Raw genomic sequence first — 16228 nt, forward strand, 5'->3', positions numbered from 1 at the left:
GTCAATGAAATTCCAAAATGATTTTCACTTTTGAACTTGATTTCACGAATTGTTTTTGTCCCATTTCTATGAACGCGTAAACAATTAAATCGGGAAAATTACCGGGAATGTATCGTAATTGAAATTGCATCACGTCAATAAAAATACAATGAAATCATCTATATAACGAACGATTTATTTAAAAAAAAATTATTACATGTACAAAAATAACTGTACTCTTATCGAAGGTATAAACAATAACCAATATATATTATCTTTGGAGTTTAGTGGTAACTTAAGTAACAACACTAAGTACGGATGTTATTATTTTTTTCATTTACTCCTTTTTAAGTTCTTGAAGAGCGGTGTGTATTCTAAAATGTAATCTGGCTTCCAAGAAATACCTGGCAAAATTCTTTTTGGCGTCTTCAAATGCCCCAATAGCTTTTTCAGTGTTGCCTTGATCCCATTCAAGGAGCCCAATTTCAACAACAGCGAATGGGACAGTGTAGGTATCTTCAACGATGTTCTTTTGTAACGCTAAAACACCTTCCAAAGCTTCTAAAGCTTGTAACGGACTATTAAGTTGTCTTAAACAAGCCCCTTTAAGTAACAATAAAACAGCTTTTTTATCGGTGTCGTATTTATTTTTTCCACCATCCAAGCTTTTTTCGGCAGATTCGATCAATTTAAGAATATTTCCTGCTACTTTTTGATTGCCTTTAAGAATTTTAAACATATTCCAAAGATACATCAATTCTAAGATTGGTACGATGAGGTTGTTTGGGTTGTCTAAGTATCTTTCGGCTTTCTTAACGCAGAATTTCTCTATTGGGATTGATTTTCCCGCGACGCGTTGTTTGTATTTGATGGTTTTCCTATAAATTGATATTAATTAATTGATTTATTTAAGAATTTTGATTTATTACTTTAATAATTCTTCAATGGTGGCTTTTTGTTGGTCGTTTGGTTTGTTGTTGCACGACATGAGCATGATTGCGAATTTTTGGTAACAATACGATGTCCTTGACCATTTACTCTTCTCGATTAAATAAGTTGTGAATTGTTCGGCTTGGCCCCATTCTTGTTTTAAACTGAAAAGTGATTTAATTAATTAAGTTTTATTTTTATGAAATGAGAAAGTACCAGTTGACCCAAGTTAATTCCCAGTAACAGAAATGATGGAATTGTTCCCATTTATCTTGGGATTTCCAAGCTTTGGTGTACCATTCTATCGCGCCATCTAAGTTACATTTCATAAACTCCATTCTTCCTTTGAAAAAGTTGAACCAAACGCCGTTTGGGTATTTGGAGGATTGGTTGGCAAGGATTTTTTCGCAAATATCGAATCCGTCGGCGACGTGGACGTCGCTTAAAACGTACATGGTGATGAGGTGGTAGCCCAAAAGCACCATCGCGCAAAGTACTTGGTGAAGACCTTGATTTTCGAAGCCAGATTGGAGATCCGCCAAACCAAGCTCTTTGTTGCCAGAGAACCCGATGAATTCAAGTAATTTAATAACGCGACCTGGTAACATGGATATCATCAAGTTGAAAGCACCCAAACCGAGTTTAACCCCGCTCTCAAAGTGGACTTTCGTTGGGGAAGATCCCCAATTTTTTTCTTGGAGGATTTGGGAGCAATCCTTCATCGAGTTGAAACACGACCGGATTTTTAAGCCAGCCTTGATGAAGCTGGCTAAAGTTTCATCTTCCATAAAAGTCAACAACGCCTTCAAAAGCAAACATTCTGCGTAACATTGTTCGGCGTGAGCCTCCATTTCGGTGTATTGCTCATAGTTGGTTTTACCCACCATGCTTTTAACCGATTCGCTTATGGTGTTCTTCTTCCTGTAGCGATTACATACACTTAATGTCAATTTCAAAGCATTACTTGCTTCCCCAATGTAGTGAGGATCGAATGTTAACACAGCTTCCAAGAAATAAAATACTGAGTTGCCCAGCGAATGATACAAACTTGAATTAGCACTATTAAAAGATAAAGATAATTATTTTAGGTAAGTTTGGATTTTAAGGTACACTTACTATGGTGTCACCAAACCTCGAGCTTCATCAAACTTATTATTGAAGAAATAATCAATGGCCAATTGAGCTTCTTGCAACGATTTTTCCAGCGTCATATCAGCTGGCCTAATATTGAAAAAATTTAATAAAAAATTAATTATTAAAATAATAAAACTTACATATCATAGGTTTCGCAAGCATCTTGGAACTAAAATATTAAAAAAAAATAATTAAAAATAGAATAGATTCGAAATTAGATTACTAACGTCATCAAAATCATCGTCTTCAACAGCGTACATCTTGTGTTCTTTGGTTTTAACTACAACACGAGAAAATAAATATTATTATTTGATATATATTTATAAAATTAATATTATCGAATCTTACAGCGCATTTTTACAAAATATTAAAACGTTTTTAGAACGAAATGGAAACGAAACAAGCTTCGCGACGACATGAAACTTAAATGTGAAAACGTTCGGTGAAATGTGGAGGAAGGAAAGTAAAGAAAGTCGAGGCTACTAACCTTGTAGACTTCCCGAAGACGAAGCTGCAAATTATTGTTTATTCGCGGAGTTCGAAATGGTTATATACCGCGGTTTGCACTTGAAATGCTATCTTTAATGCGATAACGTTGACCACTTAAATTTTAAATAACATTTTGTGCCTATTTATGGATTATTTAATACATTTCCGTTATTCCCAATTATTTCGCATTAATTATTAAATCACAATTAAATGCGATGCTGAGTGCAAAAACAAAAAGAACTTGAAATTTTTTATATTCGAATACATAATTTATTAAAACAGATAAGTTGAAGTACTTCAACTAATAAATAACACTATGAAGTGGTTTATAGACATCATCACACTCAAGTAAATTAATTGTTTAAGCAAGGTTGTAATTAAAAATAAAAATTTAAATAAAAATCCCAACATATAACTTATATAATCAATATTATTTAATTTAAAAAAAACCATATCAAAAAATAAAGATCAGGACCTCACCTAAATATCTAGATTTAGCAGCGTCGAGTACAAAAATCTTAGATACACGATAAGAAATTGCTTACTCATTGTGTGATAAATCTTATGTAAAAATCTAACAGAACTTGACGTATCGATGGACTTATTATCGATAAACAATAACAAATTAAGGAAACCCGGGAATAATTTTACCTTAGAATTTCCACACGAACGAAACGGACGCTGCTACACAACTAAAACCGAATCAATGATTTTTTGTAAAAAAATAACATGTACTGTTTGTAATTAAAATATCAGACGATCCGTGTAGCATAAACATTCCCTCCTCTTTTATTATCAAGTTTTACGTACACAATTTATTACTCATTACGCCTTCCGCCAACTATTAATTTAGCACCATCTGTGAAAAGGAAGTTGAAGTAACAGCGCATGTGCAAAGTATTAAAATAAAATTTTTTTGAACAGTATTGATTATTGAAATTTTCAAACTATTTTGTAACGCCAATCTCAACTTCGATCTTTCAAAACAAGAAAAAATTATTTTAGATAAGTTACATCTTCGTTGGAGTCTAACTAATTGTAAGATAAGATAATGCTTAATGGTTCCAGATATTATTAAAACAAATAAATTTGATAATATATATATTTCATTGCCTAAATATTAATTTGGCGCCAAAGTCTTACCGTGTAGCGGGCATCAATACCATGTAAAACGAGTTTAGTCGCTTCCCGCTAAAGATGTGAAATACGCGCGAAATGACTTTAGTCGCTTCCAGCGCAAGATGTGTTAAAATACTATAATATGTAATGTTTTTGGGCAAAGTATAAAGTTTCCAAAAACATGAAACTGTGTTAATTTGTTTGGAATAGGGAAAATAAAACATCGTGAAATTCTATTAAATAAACCCTCTGATTTAATCTTAAAGTAATGTAATACATTCGCCTCTTGTTAAGCTTTTTTTTCTCTACAATATCCGTAATAATAATAACCAACACTACCGACGTGGAAAACACGTCCAACAATTGAGTCAACAATATTATGGCACTGGTTATAATATCACCCGATTCTATAAGTACGTGTTAAAGTAACAAAGTTTTGGATGTTATGTACACTAGAGTAGTAAAAGTACGTGGATGGGGTATGGACCAGAAGAGCAGCCGGAGTTACACCGTTGACCTCCGGAGTGACCCGATAGCAGTACGAGGAGTTAGTCGGGACAGTTGGATCAGCAGAGTGGGTATTTTTTATCAGTCAGGGGCACTCCGTCGACACGTGACTAGAGAAGTGAGAAGATAAAGAAGGTAAGACGAGCGGTTGACCTGAAGGCCGCGCGGTGACCGGACGCGCAGCCCTTTCGCTGCATCTCAACTGCTTTAAAGGTACTCAATCACAGTAGATTTTTGGGCGCCGGGGGGCGCCGACCCGAGACCAACATCCGCCGCTGTGTCCCACGAACGGATGGTCGGCCCGATGCCCCCCTACACGTTCCTTATCGTAGATACGTATATAAATATGTTATATACATATTAGCTATGTATATTTTTGCGCGCCGCGTCGGCGCGTTTGACAATTCTCCCTCCGCAGTATCCTCACGGAGTCTTCCCCGCAGATCCGCACGCAACTCTCAGCGACCGGCCCTTATATATAACCTACACGATGATAGAAAAGAGTTAACGTTATTTTGACCTGAAAAACGTTAAAGATTCGAAAAACTGAAAAGTGCGTAACAACAATTTGGGGTAATCCGATCGTTGAGAGCCGGGGTTGATCGCAAAGGAAGAAGGCACGGGCGAGGATACCGCGGATCCCGTATGAGTATCCATGAGCCGGCGTCGCGCTGTGAGCAAGCTCAATATATACGAAAGTCTCTAACAACTATAGCTACGGTATCAATATTATTGTAATACTAAGGCACAGACCCAGCTCATTGCTTGTACGAGCGGAGGACGCCGCGAGGGGGCGCCGCCGGACGATAAGCGCAGTCGTGGAAGACAAGCACCGCTGGATAATCTACCCAACATAGGAACGGAATTGAAACTACGTGACCGACTCTGTCTCGAAGTCGACATGTACATCGAACGCGCGTCGATTATCGCAATTTCGACCTCGCCGATGGCGGCTGGAGCGTTTGCACAGCCTCGATTGGCACGGAGTCTATGACTAAGACCTACGTTACGCCTACGCGCTACTTGAGCAGCCTCTACGAAACGAAGGAGAACCCAACGGAACCGTCACACGTAAAATCGGCAAGAAGCTGCAGGATCATAAGGCAGTCGAGTCGTTGTCCGAGAACTTTCAAGGCGACTTGGGTGTGGATAACTGTTCGTTATCGCGCTGGGCGTGTTCCAACGGATCCGTCGACTGGAAGAACCTGTCGGCGTCGCAGATTAGGTTTGTACTGGTACAACATTGGGATACATGATCAGGTACCGACACCGGAACCGGAACGGGGCCGGACCCGGCGCCGTCTTCCATTAGGATAATGGCGCCGGGTTCGGCAGCGCCACCCGAACCGCCTCCGCCGCCGACCGGATGCGTGATCATCCCGAAATCCTCTTGGTCCAACGCAAAAAGCGGCGCGTTCCATCGGGCTATCGCGCTAGAACGCGGCGTACCCCTGGACGTCGTCACCCCTGGCGAGTACATACTGAGGTTGGTAGGGCTGATGACGCCAGACATCGCGCCCATCGTCGGGTAGCCGAAAAGCTGCAACAAACATCACCGTTAGACGTCGTGTCGCTCGACCAACAGTGCGCACAACCAACATGTCCCGGCTGCCCGTGGAAGTGATTGAAGGACGAGTAATCCCGGCTCGGCGAATATGGACTACTGGTTGGCGCCACTCCCCTCTGCGATGGTGATTTCCTCCTTTCGTGGCTACCGGGACTCAGAGGAGGCGAAGAACTTATCTCTGGCACTTCGTCCGCCGGCGATGCTTCACTTCCGGGAGGTGTTACACTCGCCGGAGGTGAATTTGTTCCCCCCATCGTAACATCTCCCGTTGACCTGATAATAGCCACGGGTCGCGCCATCGGTGGCAGCGGCGGTGGCGGTAGCATCGTCGACGGAAAGTACTGCGGCTTTGGACTTCTTGAAATATTTGTTTGCATCTGAAACATCGAGCGATTATTATCAATTCTTTAAAATCGCGCACAAGAGAGAGAAAAAGACACGGGCCGCGGTATTTACGCAACCCGTTCGTTTTATTAATAGAGTTTTTCTATTTTGGGAGCGCGAAATTTACTACGGCTTTCCCGGTTGCATTCGCCGGACGTGGCCTAAATATAAACAAACTCACCTGCGCCGTTTGCGAGGTGTTGTCCGTCTCCTGGCAAACGAAGGACACGAAGTCCGAGAGGGAGTCGTGACCATTCTCCGGATACTTGACTTGATTTTGATGTTGATGTTGATGCGTGTCAGGACTGTGCTGATAAAATAACGTGCTCGGACTCGCCGATTGTGAACTCGACGAAACCAACGTTGTATTTTGTGGCATCGCTACAAAAATGTTGAAATACAATTCATTCCGAGAAATATGAAAGCAATAAAAAAGGAGGAAAAGAAAATAAAATTTGTTAAAGTCGGAAAGAGTTGGTTTGGGGAAAATCGGCATTTCGAGTATGTCCCCAATGCGGGGGCATAAATCTCCAACTCCCCCACCCTTCGCCGAGATTCCCCCCAATGCAGGACACCCTAAAATCCGGCGTTCCTGCAGTGCTCATGAATCTTTCCCTTATCGATTTTCTAATGTGACCGTCTAGACAAATAAATACAGTCTCCGTATGGAGAGAAAATTGAAACGAGAATGCGTATAAAATAAAAAAATATACTCACAATAGGCTGCCGAAACTACCATTGGATCAACTGATCCGGCTCTATCTCCAACAACGGGACCCTGTTCACCGTAACTATTGCAATAATAAGCCGGATGTTCAACCTTCACGCTGTTGATGGTCGGTTGTGGATCCGTTAACTCGTGTAGAATCGACGCTGAAAGAACACGCAAGACTTACCATGGTGAAGGGCCTAAGGCTCGCATCAAGAAAAAAAGATAAGGTGCTTACATTTCGAGAGCTTCCAGAGTTCCTTCGACGAAAAGACCCCAGTTGCTAGAATTATATCGTTACATATCACTCCGTTGTACGGGTTGTGCGTATATCCTGTAACTACCAACCTCGTAAATAACAATAATGATTTCATTGAAAAACGACAACGAAAAAATATACTTTTTTGTAGCAAAAAAATAATAAAACTAACTAAAAAAACAAAGAAAATACCAAGAGAGACACGTACCCTTAGTCTTCCTCTCATCCTCCTTTTTATTGTTGTTGTTGTAACACACCCCACTTAGTATCTCTGAAAAAGACGAGAGAATGCTTTATTCTTTTCAAAGATCGTTAATCATTTCGATCTGTTTACGATTGACCGTTGTTTTTTTGAGAGGGAGAATGAAAATTGCAAACTCATCCACGAATTTGGTGATCTACTTTTGTATTATGATCGATTACTTAAACATGAGTTTAAGAATAGAAAAAATATATAACGGAAATGTTCCAATCATCAAAAACCGGACAAATCGTAACAACGCAAACTAATCCCGGCGAGGAATAAAGTAGGGGTCTTAAGTGCGCATTTAGGAGATGCTAAAAATCTCATTAAATTTATAGCAACCGTAGCAAAATTGGATGTGCTCCAACTAGCTAAAATCTTTTAATACTCGCGTGGTGCGAATAATTTCTAGAAAGATCTTTTTTAAGAATGATGAAATAATAATAATAATTATAACAATCTTACCGTGACTATTGATGAAATTGGCTAAGTAAAGATCCAATTCTCTAACAGAAACGTTGATATGGTAGGGATTGACGCAAAGCCCCGGTTGGGAACAATCGGGGTTCTTCTCCAATCGTTCCCCGTCGGTGCTTTCCAAAGGGATAGCCTTGAAGAGGATTACCATGACAAGATCTAGCCTCCAAACTTTGTCGGCTTGTCTCAAACAATCGATCCTCCTCATCTTCCCCTTTTGGTCAGGATTGGACAGGACGCAGACGGCTGGCCTTTTCCCGGTGATGCTCAGGACGAAGTCCTCCCTACACTCCTGGGTGATGTCCTTCCTCAGCTTCCCCAACAGCCTAGAAGCCCATTTCTGCTTCACCTCGGCGCTCTCATTCTGAAACCATTCGTGGGTCTCATCTCCCGGACGTTATCTCCAATTTTTTTTTGACGGATACCTGCAAAGCCTCCTTGCACTGGCGCTCCTCCTCTAGCGACATCCGCTTTTCATGTTTTTTGTAATACTTTCGCTTCGCTGCCTGCAGGTTGAACCATGTGTAAGAAAAAGACTTTACAAAAGGCAGTAGGGCCTCAATGAACGGGTGAAATTCGTCCTGCAATCGAAAAACGTTTCGACGGCTTGTTAGAAGGATTCCAAATCGCGACCAATATCTTCTTACACAGGGAGTATAGAACAGAACGTTTAGAATAAAAGCGAGAAAACAAAAAACACACTGACCAGCTCGTACACACTTATTTACACAGATATTGGAGGGGCTGTGCAAGAAACGCGAATGCCGAGAGCTAAAAAAATAATTTCTTTTATATATATGAATATGTATCTTTTTCTTTTTTGGTTGATTAAGGAAAAATATGACTTGATTTAATTTTAATAAAATAATTAATTTTTGAATAGATCTAAAAAGTCTAAAAAAGATAGAATTAAAAAATATTTCTAAAATACATTTAAAAATTGATAAAAAAAAATGATAAGAAATAGATATAAAAAAAAAATAGATAATAATTTTCTTTACTTGTATTATATTTTCTGTTCCTGTCTCTGGGGGCTGATAGCGGATAGAACCTGTTACTTCAAACAAGAAATTGGTAAAGAAAATTTAAAATAGATCTTAGTACTTCCTGGAGGCGAAGCGGAATACGAAAACAAAACGGAAAATAAATAAATAAAAAAATGAGGGGTCGTCACTCTAGAATGCAAAAAACTTTTTACTTGTGGGGGGCTATTGGTCACGTAAAACTTCGCATGCACACAACGACTGCATCGCACAGACCAGACGTGAATGAAAATGCATCGCAAACACTGCATTCGAATGCGTTTCCTGAGGTTCAACGAGGTTCAACCCGGGGTTCAAGTCCTCCGATACATGTTCTGCAGTGTATGGATTGTTTTCCTTTTTTTCTTTAAAATTTTTTATTGTTACTTTCGACCCGGAATGCGGATATTTGCGAAAAAGGAACAAATCGAAGGAAAATTCTATAAACTTCTAAGAACTGTGCAATCTAAATAAAAAAAAACAATAAAAGAAAGAAGTCATTTTTTTAAGGATGTTAAGATTTTTGGTTAACTTATTAATCGGAAATGAAAGTAAGCTTTGGGGCTACACTAGACATGCAAAAAAAGCAGCAATAATTTTATTTTCATTAATTTTATTTATTCGGTAATCGAAAATTTTAATTAGGTTCATGCAAAAAGCTTATAATTTATGGTTGTTTTCTTTAGGATTCGAATTTGGAAATGATTTTGGTAATGCATGGAAATGATGGTATTAGTGATGCGGAACCCAAAGGTCACTTAATTATTTTTAGGTATTTTTATTTTGGAAAGGATTTTTGTAGAAAGAAGATAAATTTGAGTTGTTGATTGAATATGTACGTGTATATAGAGTTAAAAAAGGTAGTTAGCGGAATCCGTAGCAGAGGACAAAAAGGATAAAAGCGTCGCTTTTAGCGTCCGGGTCCTGGTAATCTGACAGCGGCCAACGTCGGCGTCGTTTTAGCAGACGCGGGGCTAGATGTTCGTCTTTAAATTCTTACTTATTTATACACGCGTATTTTTAGCCGCTAGCAAAGGATCGCTCGCTGCTCCTAGCGGCATAGTACCGCAGTGATAGCGATGGCACGGTAAAAACAGAAAGGGAACGATTACGGATAAGGGAAAAAGAAAATTTGAAAGGAATGATGATGTTTTGAGATTAAAAGAAATAGAAGATAGATATAGGCACGGGCGGTGCAGCAACGCACAACGTTAAAACTTATAAAATAAAAACTTAAAAACGTACAAAGTACAACGTACAACGATAAATAACGTACAAGAACCAACATCAAATTCAACACCAACGGCGGCTCGGGTGGAGGCGGCCGCGGGCGGCGTCCACCTTCGCCCCCGGACAGAAACACTCATGTTAATCATGTTAATTACATATCACGCCGCGAGGGGATCTAAGGAGGGTGTAGCATCGTTTAGGCACCTGTCCTGTGGACGGGGTTTGAAGGTACGACGACACATCGGGCTCCACCATGCAGCTACGAAGGGTGTCGGGGATGAACATTCCTCAGGGTCACCGTTCGGCGACTGAAGACCGACCCTGTCCCATTACCAAACGGCCGTCCACCTGCGATTGATTTTCAACACTCTGCGCACTGCAGTCCCATCAACTCTCGCATCATCGCCCTCCGCATCACACGTTATTTACACGCTTAACCCTTTTACGCGTTTACGCGATTTTTTACAACACCCTCTCTAGCTCTCTTCTCTTTCTCTCTCTCTCTCTCTCTCTCTCTCTCTTTTTATCGCCTCCCCTAACCCTTTCCTCGCGACTGATCAACCGACAGACCTTCGTGTACTAAACTACGAGAACTCGTTGGTATTCGAACGCGGCGTCAAGACGTTCCCGGACCCGATGTTGCGCCTTGGTTCGGCGTCGCGACGTCGTTATCTTTTAACTGAAACGAACGCTAATCGTCGTCGACGAGCACTAGCCGCACCATTTTTGTGTGTGTATATGTGCGTGTGTTATGTTCTTCGTGCCGAGCGTCTTCTGGAGGTACTGAAAACGTTTCGCCGCCCGGCGGAGAGCTTGCGCCTGCGACGCTGTGCGTCGACGCGCCGGACCGACGCCTAAACACCACACTCCACATCGCCTCCAATATAACTCCACAATATTTTTCCTTACAAATAATCCATCCTTTAAATTATTTATTTTATTAATTACATCAATATCAACTACATCCTTGTATTTTAAAAAATTTTTCGTTTTTAAAAAAAATTTTAAAATAAACTCTTTTCAAAGTTAGTAAATTAAGTAGTATTTCTCAATAGAAACGTGTTTATGAACCGTTTATGTATATTAAACGATTTTTTTGTAACCTTGGCGCTTATTACCCTTTGTTTTTTTGATTTCTTTATTAATCAATTTCTGCATCGATTAAAAATCATTACAAATTTTTTTTTGTAATTATTAAATTTATGTTTCAGTTAAAAGGAAAATATTTGGGAAAAGAAATAAAAAGAGATAGATAATAGAGAGCCGAACATAGCCGGACCTTGTTTATTTAGAACGTAATATCCAAGCTTAACGATCACAATTCCGATGGATGAGCCGCCGGAGACCGTATCGCGGGTTTATTTATAATTTCTCATTGCTGCGACCAGGTGTCGTCTATAATTGGATTACAAACTGCGGGCTTTACCGGCGACGGGCGTCTCGACGCTCGGGGTCGCTAATTAATCGGAGCGTTGTGCACACGCGCGAATCAGAGGAACGTCGTCCAGTAAACCACATTCAGGATTAAGAATGAAAACGGAAAGAAAAACCTCGAAAATTGATCGATGCACAATGCTATACTCCTACCATTGCAGAATGTCATATATTGTGGTTGACTCACCATACTATAACGCGTATGCTCTATATCTGGCTAAAAAAAATCAAAAAATTATATATATACAGTGTGTTTATTAATTATCGTACATCGTACCCAACGTCATCATTGCAAGTATGCAACCAACATCACAGTATTTATTTTATAACACGCGATTTGCGACATTGGTTGCATACTTGCAATATGCAGGGTGTTTCATAATATAGAACTTCAGAATGTGATAGCTTGTCCGAAAATTTAAAAAAAAGTTTCTATCAACTTAGGTCATCAACAAGGTGTTGAAATTTAATAAAAAAATCGTTTTTTGTGAATATCCCCAGAATTCTACTCATAATAAGCAAAGTTTTGTGCGAGGTCAATTTTTTGAAATAAAAATTTTATTTTACAATTAAACAAAATGTATGTAAACGTTAGAACAAGTAACAAAAGCAAGCGTTCCCATCCTGAAGTCCTGCGCATATATTATAAAATGCAATATTTTTCAGCATAAAATTTTTTTACCTTATATTCATTTATATCAGAATGTAAATCTTCATCAGAATACCCTTTCATAGCTTTAGTAGCAACGGGGCCCATATAATTATTAACAACCGCAAATTCCATTAAAGATAAAAAAACAAAAACCGAGCAACTCGACATCCAAACATCCACGGCTTTAACATAAGAAACCGGCGGTAAAGATTGCTGAGATTGAGTGTTTTGAGTGGCCAGCGTCAATAACGATGTAACCCCCAAAGTAACTCTCGCCGGGATCGCTTCCGGTTTGATCCAAAACGATATCCAAGACATCACGACAATCAAAGCCGACGGGATATACGTGTGGAAAAGGTGATAACCCAATCTTCTACGTAGCGTAAAAACCACGGCTAAACACGTAAAATTTCCTGTTGAGTATTGTATGGTGCAATCGCTGGTGTGATTATTTGCTATATCTAATTGAGGCAGTTCAATTTCGTCGTTTACAACTAAAGGATCGGTTAAATTCCATATAAACACCAAATCTTGTACTGTATGAGACACTACGACAAAAAAAATAACTCAAAAATTAACAAAATTAATTATTTCCTTACAACTTTCAATCATCATCGTACAAACTTGCGTATCATGAGGATAAGATTCAAATTTCATTGCGCATGATAAAACGAGAGTTAACCTTAAAAAATAAGCAAATCATAAACACATTTATTAAATTTTTTTTAAAATACTTAGACATATAAAGTAACGTCTTGTCATGATACAACCATAAATAATGATTAGGGATTGTCATTTCATGAAATGTAACACTTTTGGCGTTTTTAAAGAAACAATCGGGTCTCCAAATATTATGGAGCCAATCTACATCCAAAATTCTATATTCCTCGCTCATATTCTCAGGTAGTCTTAATCGAGGGTCCCTCCAACTTTGTGCAAGAAAAATATCGGTGACGTATGTCTATAAAATAGGCAACGTTTAATTTCCTTTTTAACCGAATTTCATTTTAATAGGAAAATGATTTGTTGAAAGGATTAGAGTACCGAATTTGAAAGGATTCACACTTGCCATTGATTCCTCATTGATCGAGTCCAAGGACAAAACTGTAACATGGAAGTAGACGATCGTTGGTTGACCTTGGAATTTCGGTGCGCGATTTTTATCGTACATTTTCGGTTTTAAAGGGAGAATATCGCGCAAAGACAAACTAACTTCTTCCCTAAGAAACGATTTTTCTTTCAAAATTGACGTATTCCCCGGACTTCCGCTACAATGGGGACTACTATTTGCCCAAAAAAAAAATTTATTTCTATACTCCGTTTCTATAAATTTTCACTAAACTTACTTATGATTGTGATTATGATGCGGTGCTTTACACTCAGCGGTTGTTAGAAAAACGAGAAAAAGAAATATAAACATTGCGAATTATTTTAAATTAAGTTTTTTTGAATTTTTATTACTTCGATTAAAAATGACTGAAATGTCGCGTAACACTCTCAGAGTACTACTGGAGCTATTTTATAGCGAACTACCTCGTTCCTCTGCTCTCTTACGTTTAATTTAATTACTATATAATAGGCTTAGAATAATAGAAGATAGAATCTCTGTAAACAATGGAGTTAATGTTTTGTTTTTGGAATTTTTTATATTTATTTATAAATAAAAAATTGTTTGTTAATTAATTTGTTCATTTTTTTTAATAACACAACTACTAATAATATATGATGCGCATTATCAACATAGTTTTCATTAAATATCTGGTGCGATCTGCTTTTTAGTTATTATTTTCATAAATCTCCCTCTTAGAATTTCATCTGTTATTCTGATCAATAGTTGTTGAGAATTAATTAAGAGATTTCAAAACTGAACTCCGAGTGCACTCCGTATTCAAACGATTAAAGCAGCTGACCTTGCGGCTAAATCATATTCCCCGCCTTAAGTTTAGCCGAAGTTGCTTGCGGCCGAGGAGCTACAATACTGTATCAACCCCAACATGGTTAAGAACACACTACATAAATTCTTTGTATTCAAGTTTAGCCGAGGTCGCTTGCGGGCGAGGCTCTATATCAATCCCAACTTAGTTAATAAGATATATTATATAAATTCTTTGACTTCAAGTTTGGCCGAGGTCGCTTGCGGGCGAGGCCCTACATCATTCCAACCTTGTTAATAACATATATTATATAAATTCTTGGTCTTCAAGTTTAGCCGAGGTCGCTTGCGGGCGAGGCTCTATATCAATCCCAACTTAGTTAATAAGATATATTATATAAATTCTTTGACTTCAAGTTTGGCCGAGGTCGCTTGCGGGCGAGGCCCTACATCTTCCCAGCCTTGTTAATAACATATATTATATAAATTCTTGGTCTTCAAGTTTAGCCGAGGTCGCTTGCGGGCGAGGCTCTATATCAATCCCAACTTAGTTAATAAGATATATTATATAAATTCTTTGACTTCAAGTTTGGCCGAGGTCGCTTGCGGGCGAGGCCCTACATCATTCCAAAATTGTTAATAACATATATTATATAAATTCTTGGTCTTCAAGTTTAGCCGAGGTCGCTTGCGGGCGAGGCTCTATATCAATCCCAACTTAGTTAATAAAATATATTGTATAAATTCTTTGACTTCAAGTTTGGCCGAGGTCGCTTGCGGGCGAGGCCCTACATCATTCCAACCTTGTTAATAACATATATTATATAAATTCTTGGTCTTCAAGTTTAGCCGAGGTCGCTTGCGGGCGAGGCTCTATATCAATCCCAACTTAGTTAATAAGATATATTATATAAATTCTTTGACTTCAAGTTTGGCCGAGGTCGCTTGCGGGCGAGGCCCTACATCATTCCAAAATTGTTAATAACATATATTATATAAATTCTTGGTCTTCAAGTTTAGCCGAGGTCGCTTGCGGGCGAGGCTCTATATCAATCCCAACTTAGTTAATAAAATATATTGTATAAATTCTTTGACTTCAAGTTTGGCCGAGGTCGCTTGCGGGCGAGGCCCTACATCATTCCAACCTTGTTAATAACATATATTATATAAATTCTTGGTCTTCAAGTTTAGCCGAGGTCGCTTGCGGGCGAGGCTCTATATCAATCCCAACTTAGTTAATAAGATATATTATATAAATTCTTTGACTTCAAGTTTGGCCGAGGTCGCTTGCGGGCGAGGCCCTACATCATTCCAACCTTGTTAATAACATATACTATATAAATTTTTTGTCTTCAAGTTTAGCCGAGGTCGCTTATAATTAATACCACATCAATCCTCTGTATATCCCTGTAATATGTGTTAATCCGTTTTGGATCGTTCTCTTCTGCAAGCAACCTCGGTTTCATTAAGCAAAATCTTCTGGTTTTGCATTTAGCCGACATCGCTTTTTAAAACCAAACGACCTCAGCTTAATCATAGATTCACCATTCCAAGTATAGCCGAGGTTGCATACATACGACATGCCATGTTGTCACTGAAACGTCAAGGTAACATAGATTAACATATTATTCCCAAAGAAGTCTCACAAAAAATGTTAATATTAATATTTCCAAATTTCGATAATGAATTCTCGAAACCACTCGAAATCAAACACTGGGATTAGAAATTCTACTCGTGAATGAGAGACGATGTAATAATGAAAGTTTCAAAATAACCTTTAATTTAGATGTAACATATTTAAAAATCCGAAGCGCCATCTATTGACTTCTCATGACTTTGTAATAAATATTTTTAATTGAAACTTGTTGATGTTTACTTTATTATTTGATAAAAAATGGATTAATTTTAACCTCAATTAATATTAATAATCAAAGAAAACTTAGTTCTTTAGTATTTTTTTCAATAGATGGCGCTGCATTAATATAAATATCGTAATTTTTATTATTTTGATTGATCTTAACAAATTTTTTAGTAATTTTAAGACAATATATTTTGAAATTAATTTTTTTGGTTTTTAGATGAAATTTATATTTTAAGTAGTGGGGGTAATACAACAGATATTTCAATATACCCAAATAAAACGATTTTCAAGAACTTTCTTTTTCAACAAAGATCTAATACTAATCTTCGTTTATTTATTTAATCAATTTTATTTATTG

General features: G+C 38.2%; 3 protein-coding genes and 1 long non-coding RNA gene across 11 annotated transcripts; 1 reads left to right on the forward strand and 3 right to left on the reverse strand.

The window, feature by feature from the left end:
- Positions 1 to 154: 154 nt before the first annotated feature.
- On the reverse strand, positions 155 to 3370 carry LOC111425283 (tetratricopeptide repeat protein 39B-like). 4 transcript variants are annotated; one of them, XM_023059220.2, is made up of 7 exons: positions 3184 to 3370; positions 2271 to 2323; positions 2184 to 2212; positions 2026 to 2130; positions 1126 to 1968; positions 909 to 1073; positions 155 to 857 (listed from the first exon to the last, which is right to left on the reverse strand). In XM_023059220.2, exons 2-7 carry the CDS (start codon positions 2301 to 2303, stop codon positions 317 to 319), a joined length of 1716 nt encoding a protein of 571 aa, XP_022914988.2. In that variant the 5' UTR covers positions 2304 to 2323; positions 3184 to 3370; the 3' UTR covers positions 155 to 316. The 4 variants fall into 4 exon arrangements, with proteins under 4 accessions (XP_022914988.2, XP_022914990.2, XP_022914989.2 ...); XM_023059222.2 differs by lacking the exon at positions 3184 to 3370 and adding an exon at positions 3013 to 3054; XM_023059221.2 differs by lacking the exon at positions 3184 to 3370 and adding an exon at positions 2531 to 2730.
- A 184-nt stretch (positions 3371 to 3554) lies between these two features.
- Positions 3555 to 13819, forward strand: LOC139431419 (uncharacterized). Of its 2 annotated transcripts, none has more exons than XR_011641520.1 (2): positions 3555 to 4371; positions 11262 to 13819. It is a non-coding gene; the product is annotated as an uncharacterized lncRNA (long non-coding RNA). The 2 variants fall into 2 exon arrangements; XR_011641521.1 differs by lacking the exon at positions 3555 to 4371 and adding an exon at positions 10692 to 10830.
- Positions 3883 to 10345, reverse strand: LOC111425281 (Nuclear factor I). Of its 4 annotated transcripts, none has more exons than XM_023059212.2 (9): positions 10255 to 10345; positions 8224 to 8379; positions 7787 to 8162; positions 7286 to 7348; positions 7057 to 7158; positions 6827 to 6982; positions 6291 to 6490; positions 5758 to 6102; positions 3883 to 5698 (listed from the first exon to the last, which is right to left on the reverse strand). In XM_023059212.2, the coding sequence occupies exons 1-9, from the start codon at positions 10333 to 10335 to the stop codon at positions 5288 to 5290; spliced, it is 1890 nt and encodes a 629-aa protein (XP_022914980.2). In that variant the 5' UTR covers positions 10336 to 10345; the 3' UTR covers positions 3883 to 5287. The 4 variants fall into 4 exon arrangements, with proteins under 4 accessions (XP_022914980.2, XP_022914984.2, XP_022914983.2 ...); XM_023059216.2 differs by having other exon boundaries at positions 10206 to 10295; XM_023059215.2 differs by lacking the exon at positions 10255 to 10345 and having other exon boundaries at positions 7057 to 7101.
- Positions 11304 to 13653, reverse strand: LOC111425307 (Histamine-gated chloride channel subunit 1). The gene is made up of 6 exons (XM_023059254.2): positions 13483 to 13653; positions 13206 to 13419; positions 12871 to 13097; positions 12736 to 12818; positions 12167 to 12684; positions 11304 to 11701 (listed from the first exon to the last, which is right to left on the reverse strand). The coding sequence occupies exons 1-6, from the start codon at positions 13554 to 13556 to the stop codon at positions 11540 to 11542; spliced, it is 1278 nt and encodes a 425-aa protein (XP_022915022.1). The 5' UTR covers positions 13557 to 13653; the 3' UTR covers positions 11304 to 11539.
- Positions 13820 to 16228: the final 2409 nt, after the last annotated feature.

Source organism: Onthophagus taurus, chromosome 8 (genome assembly GCF_036711975.1).
Source record: "Onthophagus taurus isolate NC chromosome 8, IU_Otau_3.0, whole genome shotgun sequence".
Classification (NCBI taxonomy): Eukaryota; Metazoa; Arthropoda; class Insecta; order Coleoptera; family Scarabaeidae; genus Onthophagus; species Onthophagus taurus.